The sequence below is a fragment of the Diplotaxodon limnothrissa genome, linkage group LG6 (genome assembly GCF_057381915.1).
Source record: "Diplotaxodon limnothrissa isolate DT_005_m linkage group LG6, D_limnothrissa_male_GT1.1, whole genome shotgun sequence".
NCBI classification, from domain to species: domain Eukaryota; kingdom Metazoa; phylum Chordata; class Actinopteri; order Cichliformes; family Cichlidae; genus Diplotaxodon; species Diplotaxodon limnothrissa.
Window position 1 is genome coordinate 30,794,460 of NC_140601.1, and position 17,327 is coordinate 30,811,786.

A 17,327-nucleotide genomic window follows, 5' to 3' on the forward strand; every position below is an offset into this window, starting at 1 on the left:
AGAAGACCACCGCCTCATTAACACGTCATCCTGCAGGAAAAAACGGGGAAGGGTGCTTTCCCCAGCCGTGACAACGGCTGCAAAACAGGAACTCAAAGACTTGTCGTTTTCCTGAGCTCTTACCAAAGTTTCTTTATTCACATTGCCGCTCAATGCCGGTATTAATTTTAGCACACTGCATTTATCCCCCACACTGTCTTTCTCCCGTACAGGTTTTTGCTCCCCAGCCACAAACGTATCTGCGATACTAACCACATCAGCAGAAATGACCGTAACAAGAGCGGGGTGTCCCGTGACTTCCCACGCCCAAACAGACACAGCCACAGCATCGGACTTTTAACAATAGTTTATTGACAACAATGGCACTCACGGTAGTGGGAGTGTATAATTTCGGGGTGAGCTAAGGCCAACACAACAAACAAAACTCAACCTAGGCTTCGGTTCCCCTCTGACCTGTTTACGGAAAAGAAAAGAAAGAAATAACACAGTCTGACCTCCCTGGTCTAAAAACACAGGAGAAAAGAAGGCTTCCCAACATAATCGGCAGCTCACCCCTACTTGCTCCGCACTTCACACACATGCCCGACCTTTTAACCAAATAGCTATTGCTACGGCTGCTCCATCTGGACCTGAGGCAAGTGCACGGGAAGTCTGCCACACCCCCCGCACCGCTGCTCTTCGGTCGCCCTTTTATAGTTCATGTCCACAGCAGGAACCAGTTACATCAGGCCGCTCCTTCGGTCCACCAATCACAGCCGGGCCCCTGCACAGGTGAATTTGCATACACACATTAAGAAACAGATAACCCACCAACACAGGTCAGGAATGCAGTTTCAAAAGTGAAACAACAATCTGAACTAGAAGGCTAACCTCACATTTAACCTTTAATTTCAACTATAAAATTGTATAACTGAACTAATAATCAGAATTATACATATAATAGACATGTATTATCTTATTTAATAGCCCTAACTGAGGGAAACAGAAAAAGCACGAGTTTCTTCAAAAAACGTAATCATATGATTTAAAACAAAAACAATCTGAATTCATGTTGTGTCTCAAAATAAAATTAATACATTTCTAATGACGATAACGTAAACAGAGTAACGATAGCTATTATTGTTAATACAGGTATTTTTTATTCAGCATTTAAAAGGTAAACAAATGACCTCAAGATTGTATTGATTAGAATTTATCACAGTTTACTGACAGTGGGTTGCAGCATAACAAAATAGCTTCACAACTGTAATCAGACTCTGTTTCAAATGCTGCTACAGTGATCGATGAAATGACTTTTAATTATTTAGTTGTTCTGACCTTTATGTAAGAACAGCTTACATCTTAGGTATTTTCATATTTGGCATCTCAAAGGTGCAGAAAATTTACACAGAAAAACATAACATCAACTTTTCTAACAGCACCCCATTATAAACTAGAAAGACATGAGGAGACAAAAACAAATACAAAAATACTGATGGCCGACAGTGCTACACCTCAAAGATTCTACTTCTGCTGGCAGAAGAATCTTAATAGAGCATCTTTTCAAGAGCTTGAATCACATAACGAGACAGTATCGTCGTTTCAGAGAGTCGGGGCCTCGTTTGTATTTGGTCAGGTGACATTCTGAAGAACCATATGGGCCTTGACACAGGCTTCATGTGGACACGTCCACATCCGTGTGGACGCTTGTCTCTGGAAGCTGCTTGAAGTGGACCTGGAAGTGGACCTGGAAGTGGAGCTGCTGTCCTCTCCTTTCAGGATAAGTACAAATTCACCTGCTGGGATTCCACTAAATGTCACCAGGAAATCGTTGCTTCCTAATGACTGCATGAGACCAGGAGTAATATGCACTGTCAGCAGATTGACAGTCATGACAAAATAATATATAACTAAATCTTTACTGCAGAGTAGGGCAGGTGCAAAGACTATTTTTGCGGGATATTTAAGATATGAATATTACCTTCCATGAAATACCTTCAATGAAATATTATTGCAAGAAATGGCTGCCTTCAGGGTGTTGAATTAATTTCCTTGGCATATGATACAATGTTAATTAAGCTGTGCAGTGCTAAATAAATCTATATATTTGGCTATATGCTAAAATTTTAACTTTTTAATAGACCTTCCTTCCTTAAAAAGGAATCTGATCAATCTGAAGGCATTTGAAAATGAAAGTTTTTATGTGACTCAATACAGGCTTGTGGAAAACTACCTAAAGCCCATGACTCGCAGAACTATTTTTAACAAAAATATGACGCAGTTGTTTTCTTATCAGTCCCTCATATCTCCGTGAAGGAATTTTGCCTGTCTAAAGCATATTGTTTGAGAAATCTTGTGGTTTGTTCAGATGCAACTTTGCAGATCTAATCTGTGCTGACATGTTCTTTTTAGAGATCAGATGTTTTCTCTGTCTTGAACTTTAGCATTTAACTCATTCACTGCCACTGAAAAACTTACGTTGACTGCCATTGACGTCTATAGACGTCAATTACGTTTTTCAATGGGAGGGGCTAGAATACAACCTCGGGCAGCTTGTCAGTGAATTTTATTTTTACATATATTTGTAAATAAATTGTTTTGATAAAACATAACCTTTCTCAGTGTTATTTCTGTTTTATAGAAGTGAAAAACTATTTTATATGTTAGAGGTGTCACAAAGCAAGAAATATTAGTGTCAAAGGCACTTTTCTGCTTGAAATGTATTTTTCACAAAAAGCTCGTTTTCTCCCTTTTTTTGGTCAAGACAGGCATTTTTGGTGGAACCCACCTCTCTTCTACAGCTGATTACTAAAGAATGGAAAATGGTAGAAACAAGCTTTTTTTTTGGATGAAAGAAGAGAGTCTGTTCTTCATTTTGGTAGGTTCAGCGTTTATATGATCATAACACACAGTTTTCTGTGGCTCTTCAAATATGAGTAAAAATGCTCAAAAACCCTGGCAGTGGGGAGTTACCTGATTTGAAAATGGCTGGCAGTGAATGAGTTAACATGCATAATGAGGCCTGTAGAGTCTGAGGTTTAGAACTCACATTATTTGCAGTTTTAGTCAGACCTTGAGGTGAATTTGCTTGTTTATTTGCTACTAGGAAGACTCTAATTGCACTGACACACAATTGAATGTTCCAGACCAGCCAACTGCCAAACCTTCCGCTTGTATAGAAGGGGTTACAACTGCTGATTAATCTCGTGCATTTGTACAGTTGTACCTGGTTGGAATTTAATTCCTCTTAATTCCTTTGGAAGCAGTAAGGGTGTACTCAGTTTGTCACAGGACTGCATAGAGACCTGTGAAAACTTTGTTTTTCACATGATACATTATATACACAACAGTGACGGTATTAATATAAAAAATTCTCACTGCACAGAAAATGTGAGTGCATTGCTGAACCAAGTGAAGCGGTCCCTTACCCACTGGACACCACTCTCTATGTCTCTGGTAGGACGTATCAACTCGATTAAAATGACCATTCTACCCAAATTTTTATACCTTTTTATACCTTTTCCAGGCCATACCCAAAGTAAGTGAGGAAAAGTGATTACCACAAGAGAACTTTACAAACTATAAAAATGAACAAACAATCGCCATAAAAGTACCCTGACCTGAGCGAGGACGTCCTTCCTTAAAGGAAAAAGCTGAAAATTTAAATAGTTAAAAGTTGAAATGTGAATAGCTGTTTTTTGTATTATATGATTTATTTATTACATTTTATGTGGAATGAATAAATAAAAGTATATTTACGGTGGCCCCTACAGACAAAGCACGTACAAACTTCAAAACACGCACGTACAAACCCTGAAGCACGTACAAACTCCAAAACACGTAAAAACTCCGAAGCACATACAAACTCCGAAGCACGTACAAACTCCAAAACACGTAAAAACTCAGAAGCACATAAAAACTCAAAACACATACAAAAGACAAAAGAAGTGCTCCAGAATGCTATGCGCAGTGTTGAGCTTTTGTTACTAAGGCTACGTTCACACTGCAGGCGAAAGTGCATCAAATCCCCATGCGACCCATATCCGATCATGCTATGACAGTGTGAACGGCGCAAATCCGATATTTTCAAATCTGATCTGTGTCACTTTTGTATGTGGTACTGAATCCGATACATATCCGATGTTTTAGAAAGCGACTGCTGTTTGTGTCATGGTCTGCGGTGGGTGGCTGGAATTTCCATAAGGCTCCTGAACTTACCTGGGATCTGCCCCTGGGCAGGGCCAACTCCAGCTCCTGCACACCTGGAGCCTATTGCAGGCAATCAAGCCAGAGGGATGTTCATTCACTGCCAGTTCATCATCAACACATGTTGGTAACAGGCCCTTAAGACTAAAGTCCCCATGGGCTCCGGCAGACTCTTCAACGAGGTTATAAATGAAGTTCACTGAACTTTGACCTGAGTATGAAAGCACAACAGTAGACACAGACAAATAAAATCTTTGAAAAACATCTCATATAACTCAGTGGTTAAAAGTTAACAATAATGATACTGTTGTGGCCATTTTTGTTGAATGTTTTTAGAATGCAATTTGTATTCATTTTTTGTTTTTTCCTTGAAGGTGTAAGAATTTACTGACCTTAATTTGTAATAAATTTTATTGGATAAGCATTTGAAAAGTGATTGGTTTATTAGTTTATGGACCCTCCCATTAATTAAGAGATTAAGAGCACCCGGGATGGGTGTGGTAAAGAGGTTTTTTGTTTTGTTTGCCAAATGTCAGATGGGAAGACGGGAGGGTTAAAAAATGATTTTTTGACCACTTTTGAAATTGTTAAAACAAATTAAGTTAACTTTCGTTTATGTTTAAGTTTAAAGAAGTTATTTGGCTGATTTATGTTTGTATTTTTTTTCACGAAATAAACGGCATATGATTTTAAACAATGGAGTCAGAAGTGCGTAGCAAAACAAACCTCCCGTTGCCACCCACGGCCTTTCCTCGGATCTTTTTTGTTTGGAAAGTAAAAGGCCGCGACAGATACTGACCTGTGACCTTAACTAAGTAAGGGTTGTTTGAGCTAACACTGATTTGCCATAGCCCCGTTTGATTATCAGTGTTAAAGCTTAAACGACGGAAGTTTCCTGCTCTGGTGACAGATGCCAAAGGCCCACTGGACTGATTGGAAGTCTGAGAAACACCTGGAGGAGAGGGACAAACAATTACAAAGATATTTTCAATATGATGATATAAGAGGTTAAAAAAAATTAAACAAATGCATAAAAAAAATGCATCTTAGAAGTATTAAGAGACATTTGTGATGACAAAACCTGTTGGGCTGGTGAGGCTGAAGGTGAGAGGTGAGTCTCCTGTGATGTAAGCTGTTACATTATTTAATGAACCATCAACAGTAAAAGTAAAATGATCAGGCCTTCCAGGGTATTTTCTACAGTTGACAGGCTAACAAACCCTCCTGTGTCAGTGGCAGCTGAACTTCATTCGACCATGGCCTGCAATGACTTTGCCAAATTCTTCACAGAAAAAATCCAAAAAATTAGACAAGCTATTGGTACATCAACAGCAGATCCAGGATATGTACTGTGTCCACCAAAAAACTGTTTAAATACCATGAAACAGTTTAAACCTATTAACAGCAAAGACCTGGAGGACATCTTAGGTCAACTGAACTCCTACTCCTGCTGTTTAGATGTCCTGCCAACAAGTTTTTTCAAAAAGGTCTCAAAGACTTTAGAGTCAGACATGTTACAGATCGTCAACTTTTCTTTATTATCAGGTGTGTTTCCAGAATCACTAAAAACTGCTGTAATTAAACCTATACTGAAAAAGGACAATCTTGACAAGACACAAATGAACAACTACAGGCCGATCTCAAATCTCCCATTTTTAAGTAAGATCATTGAAAAAGCAGTTTCTCAACAGCTCAATTACTTAAAACAGAATAATTGCTACGATGCCTTCCAGTCAGGTTTTAGACTGAACCACAGCACTGAAACCGCTCTGACCAAAGTGTTTAATGACATATGTCTGAATACAGACAGTGGAAAAATGTCAGTCTTAGTTTTACTGGATCTCAGTGCAGCATTTGATACAGTTGACCACAACATATTACTCAAACGACTGGAGAACTGGACAGGTCTTTCAGGAACTGTACTAAACTGGTTCAAAACATACTTAGAAAACAGGAAATACTTTGTATCAATAGGTAACTTCACATCTGAGCAGACAAGTATCACATGTGGAGTTCCCCAAGGTTCTATCTTGGGACCCCTTCTGTTTAACATTTACATGCTCCCACTGGCACAGATTATAAACAACAACAAAATAAACTATCACAGCTATGCAGATGACACACAAATATATATCACAATGTCACCAGGAGACCAAGGCCCTGTGCAGGCTCTTGGTAAATGCATTGAGGAAATCAATGACTGGTTGTGCCACAATTTTCTCCAGCTAAACAAAAACAAAACTGAGGTAATAGTCTTTGGCGCCAAAGAAAAACGATTACAGGTCACCAGAGAACTTCAATCTATACATCTAAAAACCACAAACCAGGCGAGAAATTTGGGTGTAGTGATGGATGCAGACCTAAACTTAGAAAAACACATTAAGACAATAACAAAGTCAGCATACTATCACCTCAAGAATATTTCAAGGATAAAAGATCTGATGTCTAAACAGGACCTGGAAAAACTAGTCCATGCATTCATCTTTAGTAGGCTTGATTACTGTAACAGCATCTTTACAGGTCTACCTAAAAAATCAGTCAGACAACTACAGCTCATTCAGAACTCTGCTGCTCGAGTCCTCACTAAGACCAAAAAAGTGGACCACATCAGTCCAGGTCTGAGGTCCTTACACTGGCTGCCTGTCCGTCAGAGGATAGACTTTAAAGTTCTGATGCTGGTCTATAAAGCTCTGAATGGTTTAGGACCAAAATACATCAATGACCTCCTGACCCAGTATGAACCTTCCAGATCCCTCAGGTCATCTGGATCCGGTCTTTTATCAGTTCCCAGAGTCAGAACCAGACACGGAGAAGCTGCATTCAGCTTTTATGCTCCTTATATCTGGAACAAACTCCCAGAAAGCCTCAGATCAGCTGAAACACTCAGTTTATTTAAATCCAGGTTGAAGACTCACCTGTTCTCAGCTGCATTTGAATAAAGCACCAAATCCACACTTTTAAGCTTAAATTTCAAAACTTACATTTAACTACTGATTTTATCTACTGTTCTGATTTTATCTGTTTTGATTTTATATACTGTTTTGTTTGTTTGTTTGTTTGTTTGTTTGTTTGTTTGTTAATTAGTTAGTTAGTTTATTTGCTTGTTTTAATCAATTTTAAATCATGCTTTTTATTTGTTTTTGTTTCTAATGTCTCTGTAAAGCACTTTGAATCACCTTGTTGTTGAATTGTGCTATACAAATAAACTTGCCTTGCCTTTGTCGGGTCCCTCACCCAGGACCAATTTGCCATGGGAGACCCTACCAGGGGGCAAAAGCCCCCAGACAACATAGCCCCTGGGATCCCTGGGACACACAAACCCCTCCACCACGATAAGGTGGCGATTCAAGGAGGGGATAAAAAGTGTTTGTATCTGTAAAAATCAGAAAAATGCATCATTTGTGGCCTACAGCATTTAAACACTGAACCAGCTAATGTGTGTCATATTGTGTAATGTGGTGGGACTGGTGGAAAACTTCAGTGAAGAGTAGCTGACCTCTGGCTCTGATGAAAACTCAGAAAACACACACACACACACACACACACACACACACAAGTAATTGTAAGAAGACAGGCCTAAAGTCACAGTCTGGCTTTGCTGCTGGGCATAAGAAATACATACGAATTTCAACTTTATTTATTTCTCTATAAAGATTATAAAGATAAGTAGTTTATGTCATTGTTGGTAAGATTTTTAATGATAAACCTGTGTGCAAAACAAATAAAGGAACATTAACAGTTTAAGTAGCTCCTGTCTTAAACATTTATTTATGTGTTTTGTTCTCTTCCACCCAGAGAGCTGACTAACAGGAGGAATGTCAGGATGGGTGTGTACTAATGGAAAATGTAAAGAGGAACGCGGAAACTTTCATCATCTCTGAAACACAAACACAGTAAACGTATCTGTTTGACTGGCATGCAGTTCAACAGCTTATTAGTGAGTTTGTTTCTCAGAAGCATCTCAGGGTGACGTCACATGATTTGGATTTCCTCAGCCAACGCTACCTATCAACCTATCCCAACTTTGATGTGTGAAAAGCAGGATACATCCTGGATAGGTCACAGGTCTGTTACAGGGTCAGCACACGTACACAGATATGCAGCCACTTTAGGAGTAACATGTGTGTCTTTGGACTGTAGGAGGAAGCTGGAGTGTCCAGAGAGAATTGTCAGGGAAAACATGACAACTCCACACTAAGTGTTAAATATAATGTCCAAGCCTAAATTCAGTGTTTAAATGTGAATGGGATTTGTTATTACATAAACATACAACAATTAGCAGTAACTCACATTTTATCTTTTTTATTTTATACAAGAAATGCATAATAACTGTAAGTTAAAAATCATATTTATAAAAACGAGAAAGGACCATTTTATCTCTTCAACAGTTGCTTTTTAATTTTAGTGAACATGTTTTGTAACCAAGGCAGCACTGTGGTTAGCACTGTTGCTGCACAGCAAGAAGGTCCTGAGTTCAATTCCAACATCAGGCCGGGGTCTTTCTGTGTGGAGGTTGCATGTTTGCCGATGGGTCAGTGAGATGTCGTCTTTCTCACCCGATGACACGGTCATGGCTGAAAACTCACTGATTCTGATCCGTCGGCGGGTCCGCGCTTTGTGTTTACGCTCTTCTTGTGATTATGAAGCTGCAGGTTTGATCTCTCTCCAAACAATATTGACTGAACCAACAGCAAAAGAAGATCCAAACTACACTTCACATAAACATCGTCATGAATTCCCTTAGTTTCGCTGTTTTGCTTCCACCACGGTAAAAATCACTTCATGCACAGCTTTCTCTCTCTCTCTCTCTCTGTGTATACTCCAAGAACAGTTTCCCGTCTAAAAATCTGTTTTCTGCATTATTCACTTGCTTGTTACGCACAAGTTGTTTACAGCTCTGTCAGACACTGTTTTTTTTCCTTTTACTTACTTCCAAAAAAAGCCCCATTTCTGCTGTTCAATGGGCTTCTCAACAAATTTAAACTTTTTAAAATTATGCAAAATTGCAAACGCTCAGCTGTGTCTCTAATAAAACCTTTGTAACTTTGCTCTGCTTCACTTCAGCAGCATCAGGTAATGTTCATATGTTGATTAATGGTTTTCTTTCGTTTTTGATCTACTGCAGAATATTTTTACAAAATCCCAGGCCAGGAAAATCACCTTCATGTTTTTCTCTGTTTTATCCTCTTTGACACAAAGGCATCTGCTGTGATGCTTATACACCTTTGCTGAAGTCTTGCAAGTGTCAGATTTCTATTTATAGATATAAAAATATAGAAATGTACTGAATGTGTCTGAATTATAATATTTCTGACTGTCTGAGGCAAAATTTTCCTGATTCAAATCAAATCGAATTGAATTGAATCCTAGATTGAATCGATTCGGGAACTTGTGAATTGGAATTGAATCGATTCTAGAAATCAGTGACGAAACCCAGCCCTACTTAGGAACACCTTGCTGGTGCTGGCTTGCACCCAGTACAGAGGACAGGTCAGAGCTAAAGAGAAACGACATCCAGATTACCTCAAAGTTTGACATTTAACAAAACAATAGAGAAAAGCAGTAACTTCCAGGACACAGACTGATGGGGTTCAAGCAGAGAAAGGAGGAAACAGCTGTCTTGTTTACCTCCTACGCAAACCGGATGTTTGATATAGAGAAACAAGAGAGAGAGGACCATTACAGAGTTCCTATGAGCAGCCACAGCAGACATGATTTCTCCATCATGCTTCTTGTGTTCTTGATCCATTTCTTTTTTTGAACAGTTCAGTCACATCCAGTAAAAGCCCTCATCCTTCTTTCTCTGTGAGCGAGTGTTTTGATTGCCTCCACTGTTCTGCTTCTTATATTTCAATACATGAATAAATAATAAATAAAGCAATCAATTATACTGTAAATGATCATAATTATACTGTATATAAATTTTGTCTATAATTCGTAAAATCTGGATATTTTAGAAATCCCAGTAAGTGCCTTTAAACCTTTTATGGACTCCATCAAACTAACTGAACTTTCAGGGGAGAAAAGTCAATGCAGATAAAAACCTAAAACTGGATTTCAATAAAGATTTAACTTCTGGCAAAGCTGCTAAAGCAAATGAAAACCATCAACAAAACTTCATTGCTGATGAAAAGGAAACATTAAAGAATTGCTCGAAGGAAAACCATCAACTACAGCTGGTACAGTCCTGCACACTTACCAATGAGAGAGTCCGAACAGGTTGAATCTCCCGTGGTAATACTAGGTATGGACCGATCCGATATTACGTATCGGTATCGGTTCGATACTGACCTAAATTACTGGATCGGATATCGGAGAGAAATAAAAAATGTAATCCGATCCATTAAATATCCCATAGCGTAACTCAGCTCATAACCTTAGCAGTATGCCTCACGTGATAGAGCAGCTGTGGCGTGCGAGACCTGTCGGCAGTCGGGTTGAGCATTTGGAGCCTCGCTACCAAACCAATATTTCATCTCCCAGAAAGTTATCCCAAGAACTAAAGCAAGTTTGTCTAGCAAAGTTTTGCCAGGGGGGCAGGTGGGGCATCAACAGGGAAAGGGGGGCACAAAGAAATATCTTTCTTTCTTATTTTCATTTAAAATGTCTAGCTTTTAATAAATAGTTATCTGAATCTTACAACCAAAGTTTTAATCTGATGTAAAATGTATAGAAATCCATTACTGTATATAGTAACTATTAAGTCTAATATACCCTAGTAAGCTGTAGTACTTTTTCCTTTGGGAAGGTGCCATCTGTGCAGTCTGCAGTTCTGTTGTAGAAAGATTTTGAATCTATTTAATTATTGTAGGAATATAATCGATTTCGGTTCAATTTTTTATACATGCATTAAATTAAAGTTGATTACGTTGATTGAGCAGGTTGCTGGTTCGAGTCCCGGCTCCAACAGTCTCGGTCGTTGTGTCGTTGGGCAAGACACTTCACCCGTTGCCTACTGGTGGTGGTCAGAGGGCCCGGTGGCACCAGTGTCCGGCAGCCTCGCCTTTGTCAGTGCGCCCCAGGGTGGCTGTGGCTACAATGTAGCTGCCATCACCAGTGTGTGAATGTGTGTGTGAATGGGTGGATGACAAAATGTAGTGTAAAACGCTTTGTGGTCCATAGTAAAGCGCTATACAAATACAGGCCATTTACCATTTTTTTATACAAAAAGCAGCAAGATTTTAAATAAACTGTTTTATTGGTTATTTACCAAGTTACTGACAGGACAAAAAAACCCCTATTTTACCTACTAAATTGTGATCATCACTGGTCCCAATTCGAGTCACAGAGCTTGAACCAGCATTCATCAGTATCAGGTTAGAAATAATCTGACACCAACAACAACAGTAAAACAACAACAACAACAACAAAACAGGCAAAACACTCTTGCTGTTGCTGGCTCTGGCCTCTCCTACCTCCCATTGTTGTTTGTGCCAATTTCTCTTTTTCTAATGCATTAGTGAAAGAGCTCAAAAGGATTTGCCTTGTCAGAGTCTTATGACAATCACATCTCACATCGTTCTATGACTTTGACTGATGAGGCAAAAACTAAAACAAGATTTCAAAGATAATCTCTTCTCTCTCTATGGTGAGGTTAGTGAACTAACTAAGCTACTTTTTCTCATACACAAAGGTGCTGACACTCAATGGTGTAGAATTACATAATCAGAGATATCGCAAAAGAACAATACAGTATGTGCATGATTGTGCCAACTTGTAGAATTTTTCTTAGTTGAAGAAAAAACAGTTTTTGAACTTTTGCGTCTGCATACCACCAAAGCATATAATAAATCAAGCTATCAAACTGAAAGTTCAATACTACAAAAGCACAAGGAAGCTATGTTGTGTTTTATGGGGTGGGACAAACTACTAGCACATACTTCTAGTGCTAGCCCCAAGTTCAGATAAATAAGCAGGGTTGTGTCAGGAAGGGCATTTGCCATAAAACCTTTGGCAAATCAAACCTGCAAAAAGTGTAATTTTCATACAGAATTGTTCTGGGCCTGGGTTAGCAGTGACTGCTTCTGTTGCTTTTGGCCAAGAGGAAGGAGATGAGCCAGGCTCTGGGTGGTAGGGAAGAGTTCCCAGATTACTGGGACAGTGCAGCTTAGGTGGTGAGGGAAATTGTCAGAAAGGTGTTTGGTGTATTCTCTGGACAGAGTATAGGAGACTTGGAGGTGGAATGAGGAAGTAAAGAAAAGTATTCAAAAGAAGAGTTTAGCAAAGAAAAAGTGGGATAGTTAGATAGATGAAGAAAGTAGACAGGGCCAGTGGGAGGCTAGGTGAACAGCAATGAGATAGATGTCATAAGCACAGGAAAAGGCTTGTAATTAGTAATATGTGAGGCTGGACTCTAAGGAAGGAGAAACGGGTCATTAAGTATAGAAATTAAGTGCCATTTGCTCACTGTTTGAGCAGGAAACCATATGCCCATATATAGTGACCTTTAGATTTAGTCTGATTTAGTGCTCAGTTCAGATAAAAAATATTATAGTAGATGATGTTAACATTGGTGTAGATGCTGAAAACAACAGCCTCAACTCTGCAGTTAATTTAGTGTAAGACTCAGTTGGTATCGATCAAAATTTAGATCAGCTCATGCACTGCTTTAGTCTCACTCTGGACCTTGTCCTGATATACTGCATAGAAACTGATTCCTTCACTGTTATCCTTTTAAATATGTGCCAACACAATGCTGATCAGCTATCTAACATCTACTATTACAATGCTAGATTATCTTATTAATAAAATAACATACTCATGTGTTCAAACCCAAATGCTGTGGCTCTTCTGAAAAAGAAGACAACAAATAAGATATACTTGACTCACAACTCTTAAAGCAGATAATACATAGGTTAGCGATCCTCTAACTAGAGCAGCGGTCCCCAACCCCCGGGCCTCGTACCGGTACCGGTCCGTGAGTCGCTTGGTACCGGGCCGCGAGAGTTGAGGCTCAGGTGTGAAATGTATAGTTTTCAAGGTTTTTATCAGTTTTCAGCGTTATTTTGTTATCGTTTTTATCGTTTACTCAGTTTTCCTGGGTCTTTTCACGTGTGTTATGAATAAATTTTCTTTTTTTCGGTACCGGTACTAGTTTTATTTTGTTGTATTTATCCGCGACACCTTAAAGGCCGGTCCATGAAAATATCGTCGGGCATAAACCGGTCCGTGGTGCAAAAAAGGTTGGGGACGGCTGAACTAGAAGTATTCTATAACCCCCTCTATAAGATTTGCACTGAGAGAGACACGAAGGGACAAAATTAGAATGCGTGTATCAGAGGGACAGCTCAGGTAGAGCACTTTGGGGGAAAAGTTAGAGGCAAGGCTGAGATGGTTTGTACATGTGCAGAGAAGGGATAGTGGATACAAGAAATTGGACAAAGGTGCGTTGATATACAGTGCGATGTTGATGTAATGATAAGGTTAATCAGCAGGGGCACTGTCTTTAAGAAAGCTTATGGATGGCAAAAGGGGAGCACATAAAAGAAGACTGATCAGTGGTGTTGTATAATAAATTGTTTGGGGGAGTAGCTCACAAAGCATAAGTGGATGCTATGTTATTTTTAACAAGCACTAGGAGGACAACACAAAAGGGTGTTGAGCATTAGTTGCCAGGAGGAAGAAAAGAGGAAGACCACAGAGATGATCAATACATTTAGTGAAGGAGGACGTGCAGAAGGCTGTTGTGACAGAAGATCCCAGAGATGGGATGAAATGGCAATGCTGCAAATGATGCACTGTGCTGTGCTGCCCCCTAAAGGGAGCAGTCAAAGAAGGAAAAGAGCGTAATAAATAGAACAGGCTTTTTAGGTAAAAGGCCTGTTCAGTGATTTTTGGATGTGTTTGTGTGTCATAATTGAACTGGACACGATAAATGTAATCTATGATTATATATTATTTTACTAATTGTTATGAATATTTGTTCATGACAGAGTTGAAAGTAGAAGTTCATTAAAGAGAGAGAGAGAGTATATATATTGGCATAATTACAGGCACAACTGAAATACATACTTCTGGTAGTTTCCTAAAAAATATATTATCAAAACAAAAATACTTTATTTGAAACAACAAGAGAACAAACCTCACTGGGTCATTAAATGGTTGCCATTCAACTGTGAAAGACAGCGGTTATAATTCTTAAATATTTTTTCTGTGACTGTTGGATTAAAAGTCATTTTGGTGATGTAAAGAGGCAAAAAACTGTCAAAAAAAACAAAGGCAAAAGAACAATGTACATGATGTGACAAATGATTTTATTTTTTATGTATGTTTGCATGAATGTATGAAAAACAAAACATATACATGAAGAATAAAACACAAAATGCAAAGATCAGCCTAATATAATCCACAATGTGGCTGCTGTAACTTAGATGGAAAGGAAGAACCATAAACAGCATTGGTTTTATGGTACACTTTCACCAAAACAAAAGGCAACAAAAGACAAATTAGAACAATACAAATAATAGTAAAAATGACCCAAAATCCATCTACTACTGCAGATATTGGATGCAACATATTGCTTTCTTTGCTATAAACACAGTTCATATTGCTCGTGAGTCTATAGCTGATTCTGCATTCCTTTGTTTCTGTCTGGATGTCAGTGACTTTGAAAATCTCATATGGGGGAATTAGCACCTGATTATTTTTTTTCAGGGCAGAGTAATATGTTATGTCAGCGCCAAAGCACGTTTGCACCTCAAAACATGAGATGTTCCTTGCAAAGTCCCACTCATCAGAGCCTAACATGAAGGTGCTAAACCGAACCTGTTTGTTAGAGATGTTCAGATGTAAAAGTGTCTCTGCTTGAAAATGTGTACTAACACATGTCACCTGGCTGTGTTTTAAAATCTGAATGCCTTCAGTTAGAAAAGAATAAAGTGAGCGTGACTCAAATGTCTCCTTTGGTTTCCCAGTTCTATTTGCAGACTTGAAGTTGAGGTTTACAGATTGCAACATAGATTTTGTGTACATATATAAAGCAGCAGAATGATCTTTCTCCAGGTGCTTGTGTTGAGGCTTTCTGGTGTGTTGCTCTGCATTTCTCCAGGCTTCACTGAAGTTTTTACAGCAGGATTCCCATTTTTGCATCATGGAATTATCATTTAAAACTGTAACTTCAAATACGCAGTCATAAAATGTGGCATCACTCTGGTAAAAAGTCAAATTCTCAGTAGATGTCTGAAATTAGGAGGAACAGCTTGTTAAAAATATCCAGCAGATGGCGATATGCATTAAATCAACAGCCAGCATTCGTCTTCTTTTAGTCTTTTTTAGATAATGGCTTCAAGAATCACATTAAAGGTGTAAAGATTTCAAAACACTGGCTATGAATATTATGATAAAGTGCCATAAAAGAAACCAAAACATAGAAAACCCTTTATTTTACATCTAACTTTAGCTTGAATCAAAAACAAAATAGTGTAAATTATGCAGTATTAAATAATTTAAAGTGGTATACCTTTTTAACAGTATCCTGCAGGCTGAATGGTAGATGTGTGACAACAAAAATAAGAGTAGTAATGGCACATATGATTGTTTTTCTCTGACACTGAAGAAGCCATAATTCATCTGAAAAAAAAAAAGAGAATTTAGTTTAAAGTGAATTATTTGTGTTTTCTTTTCTTTTGTGGAATTAATTGGCAAACCTGTAAAATGTCAGTGTATGTCATGTATCTTGGCACAAACCCCCCACCCCCAACATATTTCACAACATGACTGTGTACAGTTTATTTGCTTGCTCTACACAATAGAAGTGTAATAAAAGCCTGTTTCAGTCCCTATGTCTATATATACACATATGTCTAGACATCTATTTGCCCTATATATATATTAGTTTAAGGCATGCTGGGTTGTGTGATAACACTGTGGTGAATCAAAGTCCTACTATGTGAGAGAAAAAAGAGCTACTTGCATGAACTCAGCTTGTGTTGTGTGTCTTTGTAACTAAACTCTTTAGAAAATACGAATTGCCAGTGTTAGACAAAACAAAACTTGAAATGTTTAATAAAATACACCACTGCCAGAGGATCACATCATTAAATGTTATATTCAAATTGATATTGTTGCAGCTTGTCACAATGAGAGAACTACGTAGGTCCTAAATTCCTGACACAGTCTGTAAGTACGTAATTCCTCTAACATCAATGTTTATAAACTGTCATAGACAAACCAAAATGTAAATAGAAAATTAAATAAATAAAATTTTTCTCTGTAAGATTTATCTGAACATATCACAGTAAACAGAGGGTAACAACATACTGTAATGTCTCTGTATTTATGTGGAATGGCTAGAAAAGACATTTAAAATATGCATTTCAAAATTCTGTCTATTTTCTTTTTCTTTATTACTTACAATATTATGAACAGCACTACAGTTTAAGGTGGTCTTTTAATTCCAGAGTGAAAATGCTTTAGTTCCCTTTTTGTGTTTTACGGTTGAAAGACTTGCCTTGGTTTTCTGCTTGAGCTAGTCACCAAACAGGATTAGCTAGTATTACCACCTGTAGGACGTCCCTCTTTGAATGTAAACAGTGATACTGACAGAACAAGTGTGCAGGAAAGTTTTCACCCACACGTAGTAAGTACATGTGAATGTGAATCTGCTGCAAACTGAGAAAACAGTTCAAAGTAAAAATTAAAAAAAATTGTAAAAAGCCATTCACTGAATGCGAAGAAGTTAATCAACAAACACAAAATACTGCGTAGCTATCTCATGCAATCTAAGATCCATTTTAGCTCTCCAACCTTTGTGAGAGTGTAGAAGAATTTGCACACAGCATCAGATTTCTTTCATACTTTTTTACACGTGCTTGCACTTACTATTGTATAATATTTATCGATATTCAAACCTCATATTACTTCAATAAGAGTTTCTGTCCTGATGCATGCTCAGTCATCCAGGCAAGGAAATCCCAAGAAGGGACGCAGCGTCATCCAATTGACTTCTTCAGTCTTAGCTGACTGCAAGTTTCCCCACCCTTATAAACAGTACCTTTGCACAATGACTGAAACTAGCACCAGTGGCGAACAAGGGGCTGTGAGGTCATTACTTCAGCAAGAGTAATAAACGTAGATCCAGTGGCAGCTTGCCTTACATGCTGGGCTTCCATCAGTTTACTATGAAAGACCAGAGGTTTATCCAT

The 17,327-nt window shown here is 38.4% G+C and overlaps 1 protein-coding gene across 1 annotated transcript; it reads right to left on the reverse strand.

Moving 5' to 3' along the window:
- Positions 1–1,611: 1,611 nt before the first annotated feature.
- LOC146630852 (uncharacterized) lies at positions 1,612–17,327 on the reverse strand. Its single transcript, XM_085356625.1, has 5 exons — positions 17,280–17,327; positions 14,571–15,363; positions 4,985–5,137; positions 4,287–4,396; positions 1,612–1,824 (listed from the first exon to the last, which is right to left on the reverse strand). Exons 1-5 carry the CDS (start codon positions 17,325–17,327, stop codon positions 1,612–1,614), a joined length of 1,317 nt encoding a protein of 438 aa, XP_085212751.1.

Bases quoted from the DNA above. Each gene is read 5' to 3' on its own strand.
- LOC146630852 (XM_085356625.1), bottom strand. From the start codon at position 17,327: ATGGATAAACCTCTGGTCTTTCATAGTAAACTGATGGAAGCCCAGCAT. The intron at 4,397-4,984 runs GTCAGTATCTGT...TTTCATACTCAG, and splicing joins TTACTTAGTTAAGGTCACAG to GTCAAAGTTCAGTGAACTTC. The intron at 1,825-4,286 runs GTGAATGAACAT...GGTCTCATGCAG, and splicing joins GTGTTGATGATGAACTGGCA to TCATTAGGAAGCAACGATTT.